At 41.4% G+C, this 21,591-nt stretch overlaps 1 protein-coding gene across 1 annotated transcript in view; it reads left to right on the forward strand.

Annotated features, from left to right (window-relative positions):
• Window positions 1-21,591, forward strand: part of MAOA (monoamine oxidase A) — an 85,040-nt gene that overhangs the window by 54,877 nt on the left and 8,572 nt on the right. The window contains exons 7-10 of the mRNA XM_055438391.2: window positions 6,128-6,277; window positions 7,197-7,356; window positions 8,247-8,343; window positions 15,739-15,792. Coding sequence (XP_055294366.1) covers window positions 6,128-6,277; window positions 7,197-7,356; window positions 8,247-8,343; window positions 15,739-15,792 — 461 coding nt within the window. The remainder of the gene's footprint in view (window positions 1-6,127; window positions 6,278-7,196; window positions 7,357-8,246; window positions 8,344-15,738; window positions 15,793-21,591) is intronic.

Consider the following 21,591-nt stretch of genomic DNA (forward strand, 5'->3'; position numbering starts at 1 on the left):
AAAAGCTAGTGCTTGTAAAATTGTCATTAATGTCATCTCTGTTCCAGGCATGAGACTTTTGGTCCCATTCTGTGTCTCAGAGTTATTATTTTATGTTAACTGTTATAGAATGGAAGTGACTATTCTTCTAATACAAGTGATTTCTGGATACTCTTTCAATAGTAAATTCTACATTTTGGGGATACATTTTGCTGCCTACTAGCATTTACCCTTGGAGAACGCAGTGGCAAACCACTCCAGTACTCTTGCCTGGAAAATCCCATGGACGGAGGAGTCTGGTAGGCTGCAGTCCATGGGGTCACTAAAAGTTGGACACGACTGAGCGACTTCACTGTCACTTTTCACTTTCATGCATTGGAGAAGGAAATGGCAACCCACTCCAGTGTTCTTGCCTGGAGAATTCCAGGGACAGGGGAGCCTGGTGGGCTTTCGTCTATGGGGTCGCACAGAGTCGGACACGACTGAAGCGACTTGGCAGCAGCAGCATTTGCCCTGCTTCCATACCACATCCTAAATCAAATCCGTTATGATTATACAGCGGATGTGACAAATAGATTCAAGGGATTAGATCTGATAGACAGAGTGACTGAAGAACAATGGACAGAGGTTTGTGACATTATACAGCAGGCAGGGATCAAGCCCATTCCCAAGAAAAAGAAATGAAAAAAGGCAAAATGGTGGTCTGAGGAGGCCTTACAAATAGCTGTGAAAAGAAGAGAAGTGAAAGACAAAGGAGAAAAGGAAAGATATACCCATTTGAATGCAGAGTTCCAAAAAATAGCAAGGAGAGATAAGAAAGCCTATCTCAGAGATCAATGCAAAGAAATAGAGGAAAACAATAGAGTGGGAAAGACTAGAAACCTCTTCAAGAAAATTAGAGATACCAAGGGAACATTTCATGAAAAGATGGGCACAATAAAGGACAGAAATGGTATGGACCTGACAGAAGCAGAAGATATTAGGAAGAGGTGGCAAGAATACACAGAAAAACTATTCAAAAAAGATCTTCATGACCCAGATAACCACGATGATGTGATCACTCACCTAGAGCCAGACATCCTGGAATGCGAAGTCGAGTGGGCCTTAGGAAGCGTCACTACGAACAAAGCTACTGGAGGTGACAGAATTCCAGTTGAGCTATTTCAAATCCTGAAAGATGATGCTGTGAAAGTGCTGCGCTCAATATGCCAGCAAATTTGGAAAACTCAGCAGTGGCCACAGGACTGGAAAAGGTCTGTATTCATTCCAATTCCAAAGAAAGGCAATGCCAAAAAATGCTCAAACTACTGCACGATTGCACTCACCTCACACACTAGTAAAGTAATGCTCAAATTTCTCCAAGCCAGGCTTCAACAGTACATGAACAGTGACCATCCAGGTGTTCAAGCTGGATTTAGAAAAGTCAGAGGAGCCAGAGATCAAACTGCCAGCATGCGTTGAATCACTGAAAAAGCAAGAGAGTTGCAGAAAAACATCTACTTCTGCTTTATTGACTATGCCAAAGCCTTTGACTGTGTGGATCACAAAAAACTGTGGAAAATTCTGAAAGAGATGTGAATACCAGACCACCTGACCTGCCTCTTGAGAAATCTGTATGCAGATCAGGAAGCAACAGTTAGAACTGGACATGGAACAACAGACTGGTTCCAAATCGGGAGAGGAGTATGTCAAGGCTGTATATTGTCACCCTGCTTATTTAACTTTTATGCAGAGTACATCATGAGAAATGCTGGTCTGCCTGAAGCACAAGCTGGAGTCAAGATTGCTGGGAGAAATACCAATAACCTCAGATATACAGATGACACCACCCTTATGGCAGAAAGTGAAGAAGTAAAAAGCTCTTGATGAAAGTGAAAGAGGAGAGTGAAAAAGTTAGCTTCAAGCTCAACATTCAGAAAACTAAGATCATGGCATCTGGTCCCATCACTTCATGGCAAATAGATGGGGAAACAGTGGCAGGCTTTATCTTTTTGGGCTCCAAAATCACTGTGGATGGTGACTGCAGCCATGAAATTGAAAGAAAAGTTATGACCAAGCTAGACAGCATATTAAAAAGCAGAGACATTACTTTGCCAATAGAGGTCCGTCTAGTCAAGGCTATGGTTTTTCCAGTAGTGATGTATGGATATGAGGGTTGGACTGTGAAGAAAGCTGAGCACCGAAGAATTGATGCTTTTTTTTTAAGTGGTTCTTTATTCATAAACTTGATGCAAGTTTACATATTTTACTGTACATTGCCAAATAAATCTATAATGAAAGATAAAGTCCAAAAATACCCCCAGAACCAAAAACCAAAGCATGCCAAATGTGCAGCTGTCAATCTGACAGCTATCAAGATAGTAAAGAATTCAATAATATATTCAAGATTTAGCCTTAGGTTTAAGGAACTTTAATGCTTTCAAGAATTCTGCCTTGTCACTTGTTATCTAAGCAACTGGCAATCAGAAGCTTATAAAAATTAACCAAGTAAACAAGAATACCAGAAAATCTTTTTCTACTATCCTCTTAACCAAAATAGAAAAAAAGAGAAAGAAATGAAACACAATAATGCAGAAGTGCCAAGTCTTTCAGATGTGGTTTACAAAGTTAAAAACTGAGTCTTAAATCATAAGAAACACTTTTGAACTTTGTAACTGATTTGTGCAGGAAAAATGTGCTTCTGGATTTTTTTTTCCAGTTAAAAGCATTTTTATTGAAAAAGCACAAATGCAAAGAAATGAACAGAGGAAAATTTATGCGTCGAACCTGGACTGGTCACTTATGATAATATACATGCTACAATTCCATTCTCCCCAATCATTCCGCCTTCACCCTCTCCCACAGAGTCCCAAAGACTGTTCTAAATGCCTATGTCTCTGAACCCTGTATAAGAGACTGGATTTATTTTTAATAGTGCTTATCTTGAGAGTCCCTTGGACTGCAAGGAGATACAACCAGTCCATCCTAAAGGAGATCAATCCTGGGTGTTCATTGGAAGGATTGATGCTAAAACTGAAGCTCCAATACTTTAGCCACCTCATGCGATGAGTTGACTCACTGGAAAAGACTCTGATGCTGGGAGGGATTGAGGGCAGGAGGAGAAGGGAATGACGGAGAATGAGATGGCTGGATGGCATCCCCGACTCGATGGACATGAGCTTGAGTGAACTCCGGGAGTTGGTGATGGACAGGGAGGCCTGGCGTGCTGTGATTCATGGGGTCGCAAAGAGTCAGACACGACTGAATGACTGAATTGAATAACTAGAGTTTACTTTCAAATCAAATTTGGGTATATATAAAAAATCTATTACCAACCTAATAGGACTGATTCAGGTAAGGCAATAAAATGGAGAGTACACTGATTTGAGTCTAGATTTTATCAAAGAATTAATATATGTAGAATTCCTATTAGTCTTTCAATGTAAAAGCCGTTACTATGGAAAAAATTTAAGTCTCCAAATTAGATACTTTTTGTACTTAACTGTGCAGTTTTTGTTCAAGGAGTCTTTGTGCAAATCAACTTATATAAGTTTATTAGTTTACAACTGATTGCAACATTCCATTAATAAAATGGAAGCGTAGAATAACTTAGTATTTTAAATAATTCAAGCTCTATACTTCAAGTTCTTCTTCATAAGAAATATTGAGCCAACAAGAAGCAGATTCAGCTCAGCAAGACTCTGATGCCCCAGTGAATTTATGCTTTTGAACTGAGGTGTTGGAGAAGACTCTTGAGAGTCCCAGGGAGTGCAAGGAGATCAAACCAGTCAATCCTAAAGGAAATCAGTCCTGAATATTCATTGGAAGGACTGATGTTGAAGCTGAAACTCCAATACTTTGGCCACCTGATGCGAAGAACTGACTCATTTGAAAAGATCCTTGTGCTGGGAAAGATTAAAGGCAGGAGAGGAAGGGAATGATAGAGGATGAGATGGTTGGATGGCATCACCGACTCGATGGACATGAATTTGAGTAAACTCCGGGAGCTGGTGATGGACAAGGAGGCCTGATGTGCTGCAGTCCATGGGGTTGCAAAGAGTCGGACACGACCGAGCGACTGAAATGAAGTGAACTGAACTGATACCACAGCCATTACTAATGAGTGTAACTCATCTGGCTCCCTGGTTGGATATAAAACAAGCCAGTAGTAAAGCCAGAATTTTAATTCCCAGATTTCCCAAACTCTGATTTCATTTCAAGACTCTCCCTTAGTGAAAGAAAATGGGTATCTCTTTTCTAAGAATGTTATGCCTCAATGGGATAAGGTTTAATTGGGAGCAATTTAGTTCTAACTTATGCTCTGTTTCATAGTATGAGGTGTAGAGTCATTGTCAACTTAGTGAATTATTCCTCTCCTTGGGAGACCTCCAGAAGTCCCTGAGTTGTTCTTATGGTTGCCAGTTTGACCTTCAGCTTTAGCAAACATAAGGCAGTCGCATTTTTTAAGTGCCTTTACATCTAGAAATTCCATATTACTCCTTTTAACCTATATTTGTCTTTTGGAAATATCTTGACTCAATTTATATATATATATATATATATATATGTATTTAGTTAATTTATTTTTTAATTGAAAGATAATTTCTTTACAGTGCTGTGTTATATCCCTCATTCAGAGGGGCCAAGATACTTCTAGGCAGACTCCACATGACCTTTTGGAAGGCATAGTTCAGATTATGAATGTAAAACCATTATCACAATACCTTTACAAAGAACTTAAAATTTATCCTTTAATAATTTAATAGTTATTTATCCTTTAATAGTTTAGTTCAACAAATACTAGACATGAAGATGGAAAAGAGTTCCTGGTCTTTCCACTTTACTAACATTCAGAGTAACTCTTGGGAAACAGAGGTCAAATTATAAATTAAATGGCTCCGGTTTTCATGAAACTAAACTACTCTGGGAATGTTTTTATAAGGAGCTATAGTGGTGTCATTAAAACAATAGCCAGTTATTCGAGTGTAAAAATTATTGTGTGGCTGCTGGCACAGGCTTTCTGGAGGAACGTGATTAAGTTACCTAATTGTCCAGTGTTGGGCTGTGCTTCAGTCTGCCTACTTGTATTTCTAAACATTCAAAAAATCGTCGATCTCTAGCAGGCTAAAAATATTCCCCCGGTTCTTACAAAATGCACTGTATTAAGGGCTGACCTTAGATTAAGCTGGAAGCATTTCCATGGTGAGTATAGCAGATGGCACTAGAGTGCAGCATTCATGGTCTTTTAGAGCTGCTCAAGGAAGCTAGTCCACAATGTCTGGAGGAATAGGCAGATACTTTGCCTTCACTCTTCTGTCCTCCCAGTGAAACTTCCAGGCATTTTGGCAAAAAGTTCTCAACAGCTGAGATTTAGATTCTTAGAACATCTTTTGGTGATGACCAGGTGATCCTTAAGAGCACCATGAGCCTGTTGCGCCTAGACAGCCCTGACCTGGGACTTTAAGAAACCGAGGGGAGTTAAGAAACTGCATCCCCATCACAGTGAAACTAGGAAAAAATAATCAATTTTTCTAAAAAAAGGAAACCGCCTCCCCTGGGAGAAGTGCAGCACCCTCCCTGTCGCCAGATACCCTCCATGCACTGCACTCTTGGGCATTTGAAGCTTGCTAATATTTGCATTCAGTCAAGGTGCCAGTGATCTAGGGAAAGCTTCCTTCTGATTCTGTGATTTGATTTTAGATTTTTATTGGGATATAGTTGATTTCCAGTGTCATGTTAGTTTCAGGTATACAGCAGAGTGAATCAGTTATACATACACACGTATCCACTCTTTTTTTAATAGATTGTTTCTCCATATAGGCCTTTAACAGAGTATTGAGTAGAGTTCCCTGTGCTACACAGTAGGTTCTTATTAGTTATCTATTTTATATATATAATGTCAATCCCAATCTTCCAATTCATCCCTTCCCACTGATTCTGTGAATCCATAAACTGGTAACAGCTTTTTGTCTCATGAAGCTGCATAGAGCATGGTTCCTGAGGTGTCTTGGTAGACTGCCCCTGTCCTAATGAGTTCTTCTAACAGTTAACAGTGCAGAGAGTGGAGGTATAGCCTGTGATTTTCCAGAGGTTTCTAATCAGTGGTAAATATGGCTTTCCTTCCTGGGGCGTTTGTCACATTTCCATCCCTGCTTACCTTTTCTTGTAGGAACGGAAGTTTGTAGGCGGATCTGGTCAAGTAAGCGAACGGATAATGCAACTCCTAGGGGACAGGGTGAAACTGAGGAGTCCTGTCACCTGTGTTGACCAGTCGAGTGAAAACATCACCATAGAGACCCTGAATCGTGAACGTTATGAGGTAATTCAGTTTTGTCAAAAGCAATGTGTATTATGGGAATTCCCTGATGGTCCAGTGGTTAGGAATTGGGGGCACAAGTTCCATCCCCTGATTAGAGAACTAAGATCCTGCCTGCGCTTCATGGTGTGGCCCATAAATAAATAAAATTTAAAGAGCTTTTATTAAGTAGGTCTCTGACAGCCTGGTGGCTCAGATGGTGAAAAATCTGCCTGCAATGCAAGAGACCTGGGTTCGATCCCTGGGTGGGGAGGATCCCCTGGAGAAGGGAGTGGCCACCCACTCCAGTATTCTTGCCTGGAGAATTCCATGGACAGAGGAGTCAGTCACAACTAAGCAACTAACATGTTTCTGTCTTCTGCAGCTTCTAACCAAATATAATCCAAGCAGTGGCATGATTGATGCTGGCATATTTCTGACTCAGTCTTCCAAATTATTAGCCTTAGTTGATGTGCCTTGTTCTGTGTTGTTGCCTCTCAGTGGTCTCATACTGTACATTGTGACTGCTTAGTGTCCCTTCAGTTCAGTTCAGTTCAGTCGCTCAGTCATGTCCAACTCTCCGCGACCCCATGAATCGCAGCACGCCAGGCCTCCCTGTCCATCACCAACTCCCGGAGTTCACTCAAACTCATGTCCACAGAGTCGGTGATGCCATCCAGCCATCTCATTCTCTGTCATCCCCTTCTCCTCCTGCCCCCAACCTTTCCCAGCATCAGAATCTTTTCCAGTGAGTCAACTCGTCACATGAGGTGGCCAAAGTATTGCAGTTTCAGCTTTAGCATCAGTCCTTCCAATGAACACCCAGGATTGACCTCTTTTAGAATCCCTTAGTGTCCCTCAAAATGATAAATGTGATGTTTCATGTCTCCTGCAAAGACTGTGACTCACATTTGAGATGGTATTTTGTGTCTGTTTGTTTCAGAGCCGATATGTCATTAGCGCCATCCCACCAACTTTGACTGCCAAGATACACTTTAGACCAGAGCTTCCATCAGAGCGAAACCAGCTGATACAGCGCCTTCCAATGGGAGCTATCATTAAGTGCATGATGTATTACAAGGAGGCCTTTTGGAAGAAAAAGGGTAGGCTGTGTTTATTCATGTTTAAGTTGTATTAAGAGAAGACTGCACTCTTTTTTAGGAACATATCAGTTCAGTTCAGTAGGAACATATACTACACATTTAACGGAAAAAAAGTGTTTCCAGTTGGTAGAGAAAGGATCAGAAATTTCAGTCTGTCCATCTCTTCACAGTCCCCAGCAACACAAAATAGCCCCAAGAGTGCTTGCTGGCAGTGAAAGGCAAGGAAGCAGGCCCTCCAGTTGCAGGGCCACAGTGCCCAAGCCCCTGGCATATGACTCACCACTTCCTCTTCATGAGCGGAATGAGATAAAGGACCACCGTGAAAGAGCACTCCTTTGAAGTCACACATTCCTGGGTCCCACTTGCTTACTAGCTGTGTTGCCTCAGGTGACACTTCACCTCTCAGCTTCAGCCTCTGTATAAAATGGTAACAATGAGACTTCCTGTCGGGGCGATGGCATGAGGCAGGGTCTGAGTGGCTATGGTGTCGGTTGTTGCTAAACCTTCATCTCATACTAAAAGGATTCCTTCTTGCCACTTCCCTGGTTTCCCAGAGGTGGTTCCTTCTAACACACTCTACCATTTCTTGTGTATTCCACAACTCCAAGGCCATCTTACAATTTTACTCATGCAGTGATCATACCTGACCTTTATGTAAAGGTCATCGAGATGGGTCATTTTCTAATGTGTCTGGGTGACCAAACATTCTTGTTTAATCAGTGAGTGTATTTAATGGAAAAGAACTTCTAGGATCGGGGCAAAGACCTATAGTTTAAGTTTGCCTTCCTCTTAGCGAAATAGTTTTATATATATATATATATACTTTAAAATGTCCGTCCTAAATCCCTGATGAAGTTTCTTAATCTCCTATTATTTTTTTTCTGGTTAAGATTACTGTGGCTGTATGATCATCGAAGATGAGGAAGCTCCAATTTCAATAACGCTGGATGATACCAAGCCAGATGGATCACTGCCTGCTATCATGGGGTAAGTAAGACCTGGATGTTCTGCATTTTGCAAACTATGTTGCTGTCTTGGCGTGGGAACTGGCAGAGCATGTTGTTTTGGACTGAAGCTCAAGCAACGCTAAGTAAGCCTATAGACAACATATCATGTTTTCATGTATGGTAATATTAGAGTCATAGAGTATGTAGCACAAGAACACTGGGAAACTTTACTAAAGTGAACACCACCTTGAACTTGTGTCCATAGATTTCTTTCCCCCATGAAACTTACATGTGGAGGACAAGAGTGAAAAATACAACTAGACAGATGGCATGGTAGACCACTTTGCCTACAGAATGTTTACAGCCATTCTGGAACAAGAACTATTTTGTCCTGTAAAACCTTCCAAAGTTATGTTTTCTGGGCTCTAGTCCTCTCTCCATTCTAGACAGCACTACATAGCAAATGTTAATATTTTAATTGTTGGAATTCCCTGGTGGTCCAGTGGTTAGGACTCCAAGCTCTCAATGCCAAGGGCCCAGATCTGATCTCTGGTCGGGAAACTAAGATCCCACAAGCCATGTGGCATGGCCAAAAGAAAAGAAAAATTTGTTCACTGGGAGATAAGATGAATGACCAATGAAGTGCAGTTTGAAGGAGAGTCAGCCAGGCCTTGAATGTAGGGCACTTTTTCCAGTAAGTCACTCTATGGCTGTCTTCCATGAGGAATGGTGCCAGGGCAAGGTTCTGCGTCTGGAAGAGGAACTCTCTTTTCCTCTCCTGCTTCACACAGCTGCTCTGCCTTCTGGAGACTAGGGGTCCAGAGAGGGAAACGGAGCTCCCACAAAGAAATTTCCAAGGAGTGCATAGCCTCCCAGTTGTCATACCTTTTCAGTTCAGTTCACTTCAGTCGCTCAGTCGTGTCCGACTCTTTGCAACCCCATGAATCACAGCACGCCAGGCCTCCCTGTCCATCACCAACTCCCGGAGTTCACTCAAACTCACGTCCTTCGAGTTGGTGATGCCATCCAGCCATCTCATTCTCTGTCGTCCCCTTCTCCTCCTGCCCCCAATCCCTCCCAGCATCAGAGTCTTTTCCAGTGAGTCAACTCATAGCATGAGGTGGCCAAAATATTGGAGTTTCAGCTTTAGCATCAGTTCTTCCAATGAACACCCAGGATTGATCTCCTTTAGGATGGACTGGTTGGATCTCCTTGCAGTCCAAGGGACTCTCAAGAGTCTTCTCCAGCACCACAGTTCAAAAGCATCAATTCTTCGGTGCTCAGCTTTCTTCACAGTCCAACTCTCACATCCATACATGACCATGGGAAAAACCATAGCCTTGACTAGACGGACCTTGGTTAGCAAAGTAATGTCTCTGCTTTTTAACATGTTATCCAGATTGGTCATAACTTTCCTTCCAAGGAGTAAGCGTCTTTTAATTTCATGCCTGCAATCAGCATCTGCAGTGATTTTGGAGCCCCCAAAAATAAAGTCTGACACTGTTTCCACTGTTTCCCCATCTATTTCCCATGAAGTGATGGGACCAGATGCCATGATCTTAGTTTTCTGAATGTTGAGCTTTAAGTCAACTTTTTCACTCTCCTCTTTCACTTTCATCAAGAGGCTTTTGAGTTCCTCTTCACTTTCTGCCATAAGGGTGGTGTCATCTGCATATCTGAGGTTATTGATATTTCTCTCAGCATCTTGATTCCAGCTTGTGCTTCTTCCAGTCCAGCGTTCCTCATGATGTACTCTGCATATAAGTTCAATAAGCAGGGTGACAATATACAGCCCTGAAGTACTCCTTTTCCTATTTAGAACCAGTTTGTTGTTCTATGTCCAGTTCTAACTGTTGCTTCCTGACCTACATACAGGTTTCTCAAGAGGCAGGTCAGGTGGTCTGGTATTCCCATCTCTTTCAGAATTTTCCACAGTTTATTGTGATCCACACAGTCAAAGGCTTTGGCATAGTCAATGAAGCAGAAATAGATGTTTTTCTGGAACTCTCTTGCTTTCTCCATGATCCAGCGGATGTTAGCAATTTGATCTCTGGTGCCTCTGCCTTTTCTAAAACCTGCTTGAACATCTGGAAGTTCACGGTTCACATATTGCTGAAGTGTGGCTTGGAGAATTTTGAGCATGACTTTACTAGCGTGTGAGATGAGTGCAATTGTGTGGTAGTTTGAGCATTCTGTGGCATTTCCTTTCTTTGGGATTGGAATGAAGACTGACCTTTTCCAGTCTTGTGGCCACTGCTGAGTTTTCCAAATTTGCTGGCATATTGAGTGTAGCACTTTCACAGCATCATCTTTCAGGTTTTGAAATAGCTCCACTGGAATTCCATCACCTCCACTAGCTTTGTTCATAGTGATGCTTTCTAAGGCCCACTTGACTTAACATTCCAAGATGTCTGGCTCTAGGTGAGCGATCACGCCATTGTGATTATCTTGCTCGTGAAGATCTTTTTTGTACAGTCATACCTTTCAGTCCTCCTCAGAGCAATATCAACAAAAGGGCGATTTATTCTAGCACATTGCAATAAAAGAGGACAGCTTCTCTAGCAGTCAAGTGAATTTTGGAGTCCATTGGTTTTCCCCTGTGCCCCAGGAGAGTTAAGCTCACGTGCAGTATGTCATTGAAGGGAAATTACAAAATCAAAAGGAGCACACCCATGACCCTAAGGACTTAGAAAGCAGACTCTGCTACTGGACTGCCAGCAAAACATTTTGTAACCGCTTCTCTCGCTGTAAGATAGAAGGAATAGCACCAGCCTCCCTGGCAAGGGCAGACCCTCACAATGTAAAGATTATAGGAACATTGTACTCTATTCATCTCTGACCCCACTGGTCAAGAAAATACATAGATTGTTTGGGGAGTTTGCCATTCCTTTTTATGTGCCAAAGAAAAGCAAGAAGTTGAGGCAGAGGTTTCTGGAGACTATTGGTCAAGACCCATTGGACTGTAGATGAAAGAATATTGATGTTTTTCTTGCCCTGGGAATGAAATACTGTGGCATACGCTGTTCTGGGCTTTCTTTAGCTTTATTAACAAGGACATGGGCTTCCCTGGTGGCCCAGGCGGTAAAAAGTCTCCACTTGCAATGTGAGAGACCTGGGTTCGATTGCTGGGTAGGGAAGATCCCCTCAAAGAGGGCATGGCAACCCACTCCAGTATTCTTGCCTGGAGAATCCCCAAAGACAGAGAAGCCTGACAGGCTACAGTCCACGGGTCGAAAGGAGCTGGACATGACTGAGTGACTAAGCACAGCATAGCAACAAGGACATGGATTGCAGAAGCCTTCTAGATGGTAATAGGTTTATTTATGCAGCTCCTGCAGTCCATGGGGTCCGAAAGAGTCGGGCACAACTGAGCAACTAACACTTAACACTTAGTGATATTCTAATCTGTTTTATCTGGACAATTGCTTCCACCCTGTTCTTGCATTGAAGCTATATTGCCTCCACCCTGCTCTTTGCTCTAGGCAATGAAAGCCTTGAAGATAGGGATGCTGTAATTGCCCAGCACTGTGTGTGATAACCACTTGCCTTTGGAAACTAGAAAGGACCTTGTACTTTAGAGCTGTGAAATGTTCCCACCCCAAAGCCAGGGTGTATTATTTCCCCAATAAAACACCAAAGAAAGTTGAACGATAATTGTCCATTCTTACAGTTAAATCAAAGAGGTTATTTCATTCAAGACTTGAGATTTGACAGACAGAGCCAACACTCACTGCCCTTTAGAAAAGGAACTGCGAAAAGCACCCAGGGTCTAAAAGGCTTTCAGATAGATCAATTAATCTTCTATCAGCTATTGGTGATTTTCACTGAAATACCACATATGATTGTTGCATAAACCTAAAATTTAACGAAAATCATTATTACTACAGCTTCCCAGGTGGCGCAGTGGTAAAGAACCTGCCTGCCAATGCAGGAGATGTAAGAAATGTGGGTTTGATCCCTGGGTTGGGAAGATCCCCTGGAGGAGGGTATGCAACCCACTCATGTTCTTGCCAGAGGAACCAGGCAGGCTACGGTCCACAGGGTCACAAAGAGTCAGACATGACTGAAGTGACTTAGCACCTAGCACCTTACCAGCAAGCCACAACATAAAGTGTTAGTTAAATCAAGCAAAATCATGACTGTATCTCCCAGAGTTCAATGGTTCAAATTTCTTAAACAGTCCACAGCTTCCTCTGAAATACTGTTCTCTGGGTAAACACAAATACATTTTATATCTTTGCTTCCCAGAATGATCTCAAATAACAACTCTAAAGGAATGGTCAATCAAATCGAAGAACAGTTTAATTGGGGGAGAGGGAATTGAGGGAGAGGACAAAATTTCTGTCTTCATCCCTTGCATTTTCAGTCCTGATCTACTTGTCTTTGTCTAGAACAACAACAACAAAATACAATTTTAAAACTTTTCTTAAATGGAAAAATCACTCCATTGTCCTTTAGCTCATTTGGATTTTTTGGCAAGCTTTCTAATCATAGTATAGCTAAGGATTTCTTGTTACAATTCCATTCTTTAAAATATACATGGAATTAATAATAGCATTGACTAGGCCAAAGCCTTTGACTGTGTGGATCACAATAAACTGTGGAAAATTCTGAAAGAGCTGGAAATACCAGACCACCTGACCTGCCTCTTGAGAAACCTGTATGCAGGTCAGGAAGCAACAGTCAGAACTGGACATGGAACAACAGACTGGTTCCAAATAGGAAAAGGAGTACGTCAAGGTTGTATTCACCTTGCTTATTGAACATATATGCAGAGTACATCATGAGGAACGCTGGGCTGGAAGAAGCACAGGCTGGAATGAAGATTTCTGGGAGAAATATCAATCACCTCAGATATGCAGATGACACCACCCTTATGGCAGAAAGTGAAGAGGAACTCAAAAGCCTCTTGATGAAAGTGAAAGAGGAGAGTGAAAAAGCTGACTTAAAGCTCAACATTCAGAAAACTAAGATCATGGCATCTGGTCCCATCACTTCATGGGAAATAGATGGGGAAACAGTGGAAACAGTGTCAGACTTTATTTTGGGGGGCTCCAAAATCACTGCGGATGCTGATTCCAGCCATGAAATTAAAAGACGCTTACTCCTTGGAAGGAAAGTTATGACCAATCTGGATAACATATTAAAAAGTAGAGACATTACTTTGCTAACCAAGGTCCATCTAGTCAAGGCTATGGTTTTTCCCATGGTCATGTATGGATGTGAGAGTTGGACCGTGAAGAAAGCTGATCGCCGAAGAAAGAAAGAAAGCTGATGGTTTTGAATTGTGGTGCTGGAGAAGACTCTTGAGAGTTCCTTGGACTGCAAGGAGATCCAACCAGCCCATTCTAAAGGAAATCAGTCCTGCGTGTTCATTGGAAGAACTGATGCTAAAGCTGAAGCTCCAATACTTTGGCCACCTCATGCGACGAGTTGACTCACTGGAAAAGACTCTGATGCTGGGAGGGATTGGGGGCGGGAGGAGAAGGGGACGACAGAGAATGAGATGGCTGGATGGCATCACCGACTCGATGGACATGAGTTTGAGTGAACTCCGGGAGTTGGTGATGGACAGGGAAGCCTGGCGTGCTGTGATTCATGGGGTCGCAAAGAATCAGACACGACTGAGCGAGTGAACTGAACTGAATAAGTGGAATCTACTTGATCATAGGGAAGCAGACAGATCATAACTGAGTTTTACTGAGTCATTGAATTTGAGGACTGTTCTAGACTGTTTTCCCAGGAAGTCAACTCGGAGGTGGAGATTTGGGTTCGGGAAGTTCATCAGGAATTGCTCTGTGGAGTGCTTTCTGGGCTTCCCAGGTGGCGCTAGTGGTAAAGAACCAGCCTGTCAATGCAGGAGATGCAAGAGATGCAGGTTCTATCCCTGGGTTGGGAAGATCCCTGGAGGAGGCCATGGCAACCCACTCCAGTATTCTTGCCTGGAGAATTCCATGGACAGAGGAGCCTGACAGGCTGCAGTTCATAGGGTCGCACAGAGTCGGATGCAACTGAAGCGACTGAGCACACAGACACATACTACCTGTGGGGGAGGGAAGGAATCAGGATTGGGCAGAGGGAGCGGTTGGTCTCCAGTGTTGTCCCAACAGAGGCCTCAAAGTAAGATTGCCTTTCAGAGGTGTCTGCTCTGGGTGTCTGCACTGTGTGGTAGGCTTTGGTACCCATTGCACTCTGGCATTCATTCTGAGAAGGGATGGGACCTTTCACCAGGCAGTTCTCTGCTGCAGAGTGTAATTGCTAGGGAGGGGTTTGACTGTGAGCTGAGGGTAATGAGTGTTTGGTCCTGAAGAGGAATCTGGGTGGCCCACCATGGCATCCACTTCAGGCACTTTATTTATTATTATTATTATTATTTTTTTTTTTTTTGGCCATGCCTTTGGCATGTGGGATCTTAAATCCCTGACCAAAGATTGAACCCATGCCCCCTGCAGTGGAAGCTCGGAGTCCTAACTGCTGGACCACCGGGGTATTCCCAACAAGCACTTTTTGATATTTGTTTTCCCAGCTTTTATCAAGTAACTTGACAGATGGCAACAGTCATTACCAGGCTCATCATTTAATGCAACATTAATTTATCTACATAGTCAATTTCCTACTGTATGCCAAGAACTGTACTGAACTTTGGCTATAAAATGTTGAGTAGGTAGTGATCTATTGTTTAGGAGGCCACCCCTGGTAGGGGTTTTGAACCAGAAGCAGATGAGGACAGCTTGGCATTTGCTCTAGTAGACTGAAATAATGGGAGAGTGTGGGAGAGTATATTAGTGCTGAGTTCAGTAAGTCCCCTACGTATAGACCTTTAAGTTGTGAACTTTCAAAGATACAAACATGGGTGCCAGCCCCATATGCCAACTGTTGTACTAGACTCCTATACTTTGCTAGGTACTGTACTGTAAGATTAAAAGTGTTTATTTCTGTGTTTGTTTTTTATATATTATTTGTGTGAAAAATATTATAAGCCTGCTTCCCTTGTAGCTCAGTTGGTAAAGAATCTGCCTGCAGTGTGGGAGACCTAGGTTTGATCCCTGGGTTGGGAAGATCCCCTGGAGAAGGACATGGTGACCCACTCCAGTATCCTTGCCTGGAAAATCTCATAGACAGAGGAGCCTGGTGGGCTGCAGTCCATGGGTCATAAAGAGTCGGGCATGACTGATCGACTAACACTTACTTATTATTACTATTAGATATATTATTATCATTAGAGTATAGTACTATATAACTTATTGTGTTAGTTGGGTACCTAGGCTGTGTTGGACTTATGAAAAAATTGGATTTACAGATTCATTCTTGAAATGGAACTTGTTTGTATTTAAGGTATTACTGTAGATATAGGCAAGAACACTTTAAAAGTAAGAGACAACTCTTAAGATAAACCACTGTCACCTAATCATTCAAATGTAATTTCTCTCCCCAGCTTCATCCTTGCTCGAAAAGCTGACCGCCTCGCTAAAGTGCATAAAGATATAAGGTAAGAATTTACATCTGAAACATGTAAAATGTTAGCTTTATATTACGTTTGTGTATTAACAACAGTATAATAACATTATGAAAAATGCAATAATTTGTTAATCTCAAAATCCCGACAAATCCATCTTTTGTACTTTGCTAGCCACTCCACTACTCTTGCCTGGAAAATCCCATGGATGGAGGAGCCTGGTAGGCTGCAGTCCGTGGGGTCGCTAAGGGTCGGACACGACTGAGTGACTTCACTTTCACTTTTCACTTTCACACATTGGAGAAGGAAATGGCAACCCACTCCAGTGTTCTTGCCTGGAGAATCCCAGGGACGGGGGAGCCTGGTGGTCTTCCGTCTATGGGGTCACACAGAGTCGGACATGACTGAAGTGACTTAGCAGCAGCAGCAGCCCCCCTTTTGACTCACTCCTGCCCACGTGCATATATTAATTTAGTTTTACATCTCTGTGTTTGTTTTACAGGGGTTGAGAGGTAGGGTTCCTCAGTAAGATGGATGGAGAAAAATCATAAAAGAAATGTTAGCTCTGAATAAAGCTTAAGAGGCCAAATCCCAATGACCTTTATTCCATCTCCAAGGTTCTCCAACATGTGCTTTTTCTGAAAAGCAGATCCACACATACGTGTTCAAACCTATTGCACGTTTGTCAGCAAGGTGATGTCTCGGCTTTTTAATATACCATCTAGGTTTGTCATAACTTCCCTTGCAAGGTGCAAGCATCTTTTAATTTCATGGCTGCAATCACCACCCACAGTCATTTTAGAGTTCAAGAAAATAAAATCTGTCACTACTTCCACTTTTTCCCCTTCTATTTGTCATGAAGTGGTGGGACCAAGTGCCATGGTCTTAATTTTTTGAATGTTGAGTTTCAAGTCAGCTTTTCCACTCTCCTCTTTCACCCTCACCAAGAGGCTCTTTAGTTCCTCTTCATTTTCTGCCATTAGAGTGGTATCATCTGCATATCTGAGGTTGTTGATGTTTCTCCTGGCAGTTTTGGTTCCAGCTTGGGATTCATCCAGTCCAGCATTTCGCATGATATACTCTGCACAGGGTGACAGTACACAACCTTGTCATACTCCTTTCCCAGTTTGGAACCAATTCATTATTCCATGTCTGGTTCTAACTGTTGCTGCTTGTCCTACACACAGGTTTCTCAGGAGACAGGTAAGGTGGTCTGATATTCCTGTCTCTTTAAGAATTTTCGACAGTTTATTGTGATCCACACAGTCCAAGGCTTTAGTGGAGTCAATGAAGCAGAAGTAGATGTTTTTCTGGAATTCCCTTGCTTTCTCTATGATCCAGCAGATGTTGGCAATTTGATATCTGGTTCCTCTGCCTTTTCTAAATCCAGCTTGTACATCTGGAAATTCTCAGTTCATGTACTGCTGAAGACTAGCTTGAAGGATTTTGAACATAACCTTAGTACAGTGTGAAATGAGTGCAATTGTATGGTAGTTTGAATATTCTTTGGCATTACCCTTCTTTGGGATTGGAATGAAAACTGACTTTTTCCAGGTCTGTGGTCACTGCTGTTTTCCAAATTTGCTGGCATATTAAGTGCAGTACTTTAACAGCATTATCTTTTAGGATTTGAAATAGCTCAGCTGGAATTCCATCACTTCCACTAGCTTTGTTCATAGTAATGCATCCTAAGGCCCACTTGACTTCACAATCCAGGATATCTGGCTCTAGTTGAGTGACCACATCATCATGGTTATCTGGGCCATTAGGCCTTTTTTGTATAATTCTTCTGTGTATTCTTACCATCTATTAATCTCTTCTGCTTTGGTTAGGTCTTTACCATTTCTGTCCTTTATCGTGCCCATCCTTTCATGAAATGTTCCCTTGGTATCTCCAGTTTTCTTGAAGAGATACCTAATCTTTCTTATTCTGTTGTTTTCCTCTATTTTTGCATTGTTCATTTAAGAAGACCTTATTCCTCCTTGTTATTCTCTGGAACTCTGCATTCAGTTGGGTATATCTTTCCCTTTCTCACTTGCCTTTTACTTTTCTTCTTTCCTCAGCTATTTGTAAAGCCTCCAGAGACAACCACTTTGCCTTCTTGCATTTCTTTTTCTTGGGGATGGATTTGGTTACTGCCTCCTGTACAATGTTACAAACTTCTGTCCATAGTTGTTCAGGCACTTTCTCTACCGGATCTAATCCCTTGAATCTATTTATAACCTCCATTGTATAAGGGATTTGATTTAGATCATACCTGAATGGCCTAGTGGTTTTTCCTAGTTTCTTCAATTTAAGTCTGAATTTTGCAATAAGGAGCTCATGATCTGAGCCACAGTCAGATCTGGTCTTGTTTTTGCTGACTGTATAGCGCTTCTCCATCTTTGACTGCAGAGAATATAATCAATCTGATTACATCTGGTGATGTCCATGCGTAGAGTCATCTCTTGTATTGGTGAAAAAGGGTGTTTGCTATAACCAGTGTGTTCTCTTGACAAAACTCTGTTAGCTTTTGCCCTGCTTCATTTTGTACTCCAAAGGCCAAACTTGCCTGTTATTCCAGGTATCTCTTGACTTCCTACTTTTGCATTCCAACCCCCACATGATGAAAAGGACATCTGTTTTTGGTGTTAGTTCTAGAAGGTATTGTAGGTCTTCATGGAACTATTCCTCTTTCAGCATTACTGCTTGGGTCATAGACTTATTGTGATTAGATTACTGTGATATTGAATGGCTTGCCTTGGAAACGAACTAAGATCATTCTGTCGTTTTTGAGATTGCACCCAAGTACTGCATTTTGGACTCTTGTTGACTATGAGGGCTACTCCATTTCTATGAAGGGATTCTTGCCCACAGTAGTTGATATGATGGTCATCTGAATTAAATTCGCCCATTCCTGTCCATTTTAGTTCACTGATTCCTAAGATGTCGATGTTCAGTCTTGCCATCTCCTGCTTGACCACATCCAATTTACCTTGATTCATGGACCTAACATTCCATGTTCCTATGCAATATTGTTCTTTACAGCATTGGACTTTAGTTTCACCACTAGACACATCCACAACTGAGCATCACTTCTGCTTTGGCCCAGCTGATTCTTTCATTCTTTCTGGAGATATTAGTAATTGCCCTCTACTCTTCCCCAGTAGCATATTGGACACCTTCCAACCTGGAGGGGGCTCATCTTCTGGTGTCATATCTTTCTGCCTTTTCATACTATTCATGGGGTTCTCACAGTCAAAATACTGGAGTGGTGTGCCATTCCTTCCTCCATTGGACCACATTGTCTCAAAACTCTTCACTATGACCCTTCCATCTTGGGTGGCCCTTCCATCACGGTATGGCTCATAGTTTCATTGAGTTATGCAAACCCTTTCATTACGACAGGGATAACCCTAAATCCTTTGTTAGCTTTTGAAGAGGGTTTGCATGCAAATATTTACTTCTCTCTGCATTTGATTTAAAAATTAAGCAGCAAATCAACTAGCAGACCTTGCTTTGAGAGTTACTTTGATGACTTTGCAAGTTAGGGAAAGGCCGCAGACGTTCCCACATTTGCACACGGGTTTGTTTATTTGAGCAACCATGAGATTTGATGTTAGGAAAGGGGAACTATTTTAGTGTCTGCCTACTCACTCAATTGAGGAAGAATTTGGGGGTCTGGCAATGGGGAATGATTTGTTCAAGGCTCCATAGTCAGCTTGTGACAAAGTCACAAATAGCATCTAATGTGTACTTTTTTTCATTATGTCATACTAAACTTGACATTTTCTTTTGGATTTCCTGCCTTCCCTCCTTATTAATAGTAAAATAAATACCAGCCTGGATGTAGACATTTGGTTTTGATTCCACATAGTGGCTAAACTTCTCAAAAGTTCTAATAAGGCAAAACCACTTAGAATTCTGAATGTCATTGACTCAAGTAATAGTTCCCAGAACGAACTGCGTCAACATTTCCCAAAGGATATTTGGAAAATATATTTTTTCTGAGGCTGATAGATTATGATTTGGTAGGTTGGGGTGGGGCCTGAGTATTTGTATATTTTAACAAGCCTTTTGAGTAATTATGATGAGCAGGCAGGTTTAAAAACCAGTAGGTATATCCACCTTGCACAATGACTTCTTTTGTACATCATTTAAAGTATGTTCTGTTATATTTAGAGCCCAGCTAAGCAACCAGTGCATTGCTGTACCATCCTTATCTTATATAACTCTGCTAAAAAATTTTTATATTAATGGGAGGAAGGGATGGAGAAGATAATTTCCTATGTGTTCATTAGAGCTCATCATTGACTCAGTTAATAATGTGAAATACAGTCAGTATTGACAAATTTCTATGATAACTGGTTTACTGTTCTTAAATGAAAAGTTAACTATAGAGTAGTTTGATTACATTTTAGGGTTCACTCTGTTTTAACAAAGATGTTATTACATGTACCTAAAGTAAATGAAGCATTGTTTTCAGTCTCCTCATGTCTGAAATGAATGGCTTGGATTACACAGAGACAGACAGGTACACAGTAGTCTTGAGACTTCTTCCCGTTCTTCCTTTCCTTTATCATTATAGAGCTGTAGTATGAACAGCCCCTTGAAGGACAAAGAATCTTGCCTGTCTGTACTGGAACTTAAATAGCTATCTAATGATGTGTGACATCACTTCAGAAGTGGCATTTGTCTCTCCCTTAAAACCTTCCATGGTAAAGTGGTGTTGGTAAACAACATTTATCGTTCCACCTCCTTCTCTTGATTTACCACTATAAAGCCGAGAGATGGAAACTCTAGGAATTGTATAAATCCTAGAAGTGTGAGCATTCAGATAAATGTTTAAAGTTACACTTTGTCCAACATTATTCAGAGAAATTGGGAACACCTGTGAAATTGGAACACTTGTCTTCTATTGTAACTGGTAACATGAAATTGGCATCTTTTAAAATTTATTTCTAATAACTATAACCTTCCCTTACCTCCTTCCTCCCCCCAATATTTTTTTTTGCCATTTGTCTTTTTAGCTTTTAATGCTTATCTTACAGATTTGAATTAAACCCTTTACCACATTTTTAGAAATTTTTTTCCAGTCATTTATTAGCATATAAGAAAGTATTTTGGAGCACTTACAATATTTTACCTATATAAAGACTAAAAAAGATAAATACCTAAAGTGTATAGCTGGATCAGTGTTAACCTGTTTAAATAATTTCTGAAACAGAACTATTCATTTCTAAAATGGGTAATTTTAGTAAATTAGAGCTTTTAAACTTCACCAAGAGTGATTGTGAGTTGAAAATGTGTCTGTTTCAAGAAGTGCTTAGATAGGGAATTCTCTGGCAGTCCAGTGGTTAGGACTCAATGCTTTAACTTCTGGTTCTATCCCTGGTTGGGGAACTAAGATTCTGCAAGCCAAATGGCATGGCTAAATAAAAATAAATAAATAAATAAAATGGTAATTTTTTTTTTTAAAAAAGAAGTGCTTAGATGAATAAAACTATTGATTTTTAAGATATAGTATGTGCCATGTTCTGTGCTGGTCATTTGCATAATGAATTATGAGGGTGGTCAGAGACTGTTTTAAGGTTATATCACATAACACATCATGCCCACTGCCCCTCCATGCCCTTAGGACCCAGCACTATGTCCATAGACCATTCTGTCAAGTGACAGATTACTACCCTGGAATGACATAGGCCTCTCCTAGTATAGTATGTGTTATGTTATATATAAAAGATTAAATGAGCTTTATATGTCGGTAATGGAGAAGGCAATGGCAAGCCACTCCAGTACTATTGCCTAGAAAATCCCATGGATGGAGGAGCCTGGTAGGCTGCAGTCTGTGAG

Source organism: Moschus berezovskii, chromosome X, assembly GCF_049115385.1.
Source record: "Moschus berezovskii isolate FMDL1 chromosome X, NW_MosBer_1.0, whole genome shotgun sequence".
NCBI classification, from domain to species: Eukaryota; Metazoa; Chordata; class Mammalia; order Artiodactyla; family Moschidae; genus Moschus; species Moschus berezovskii.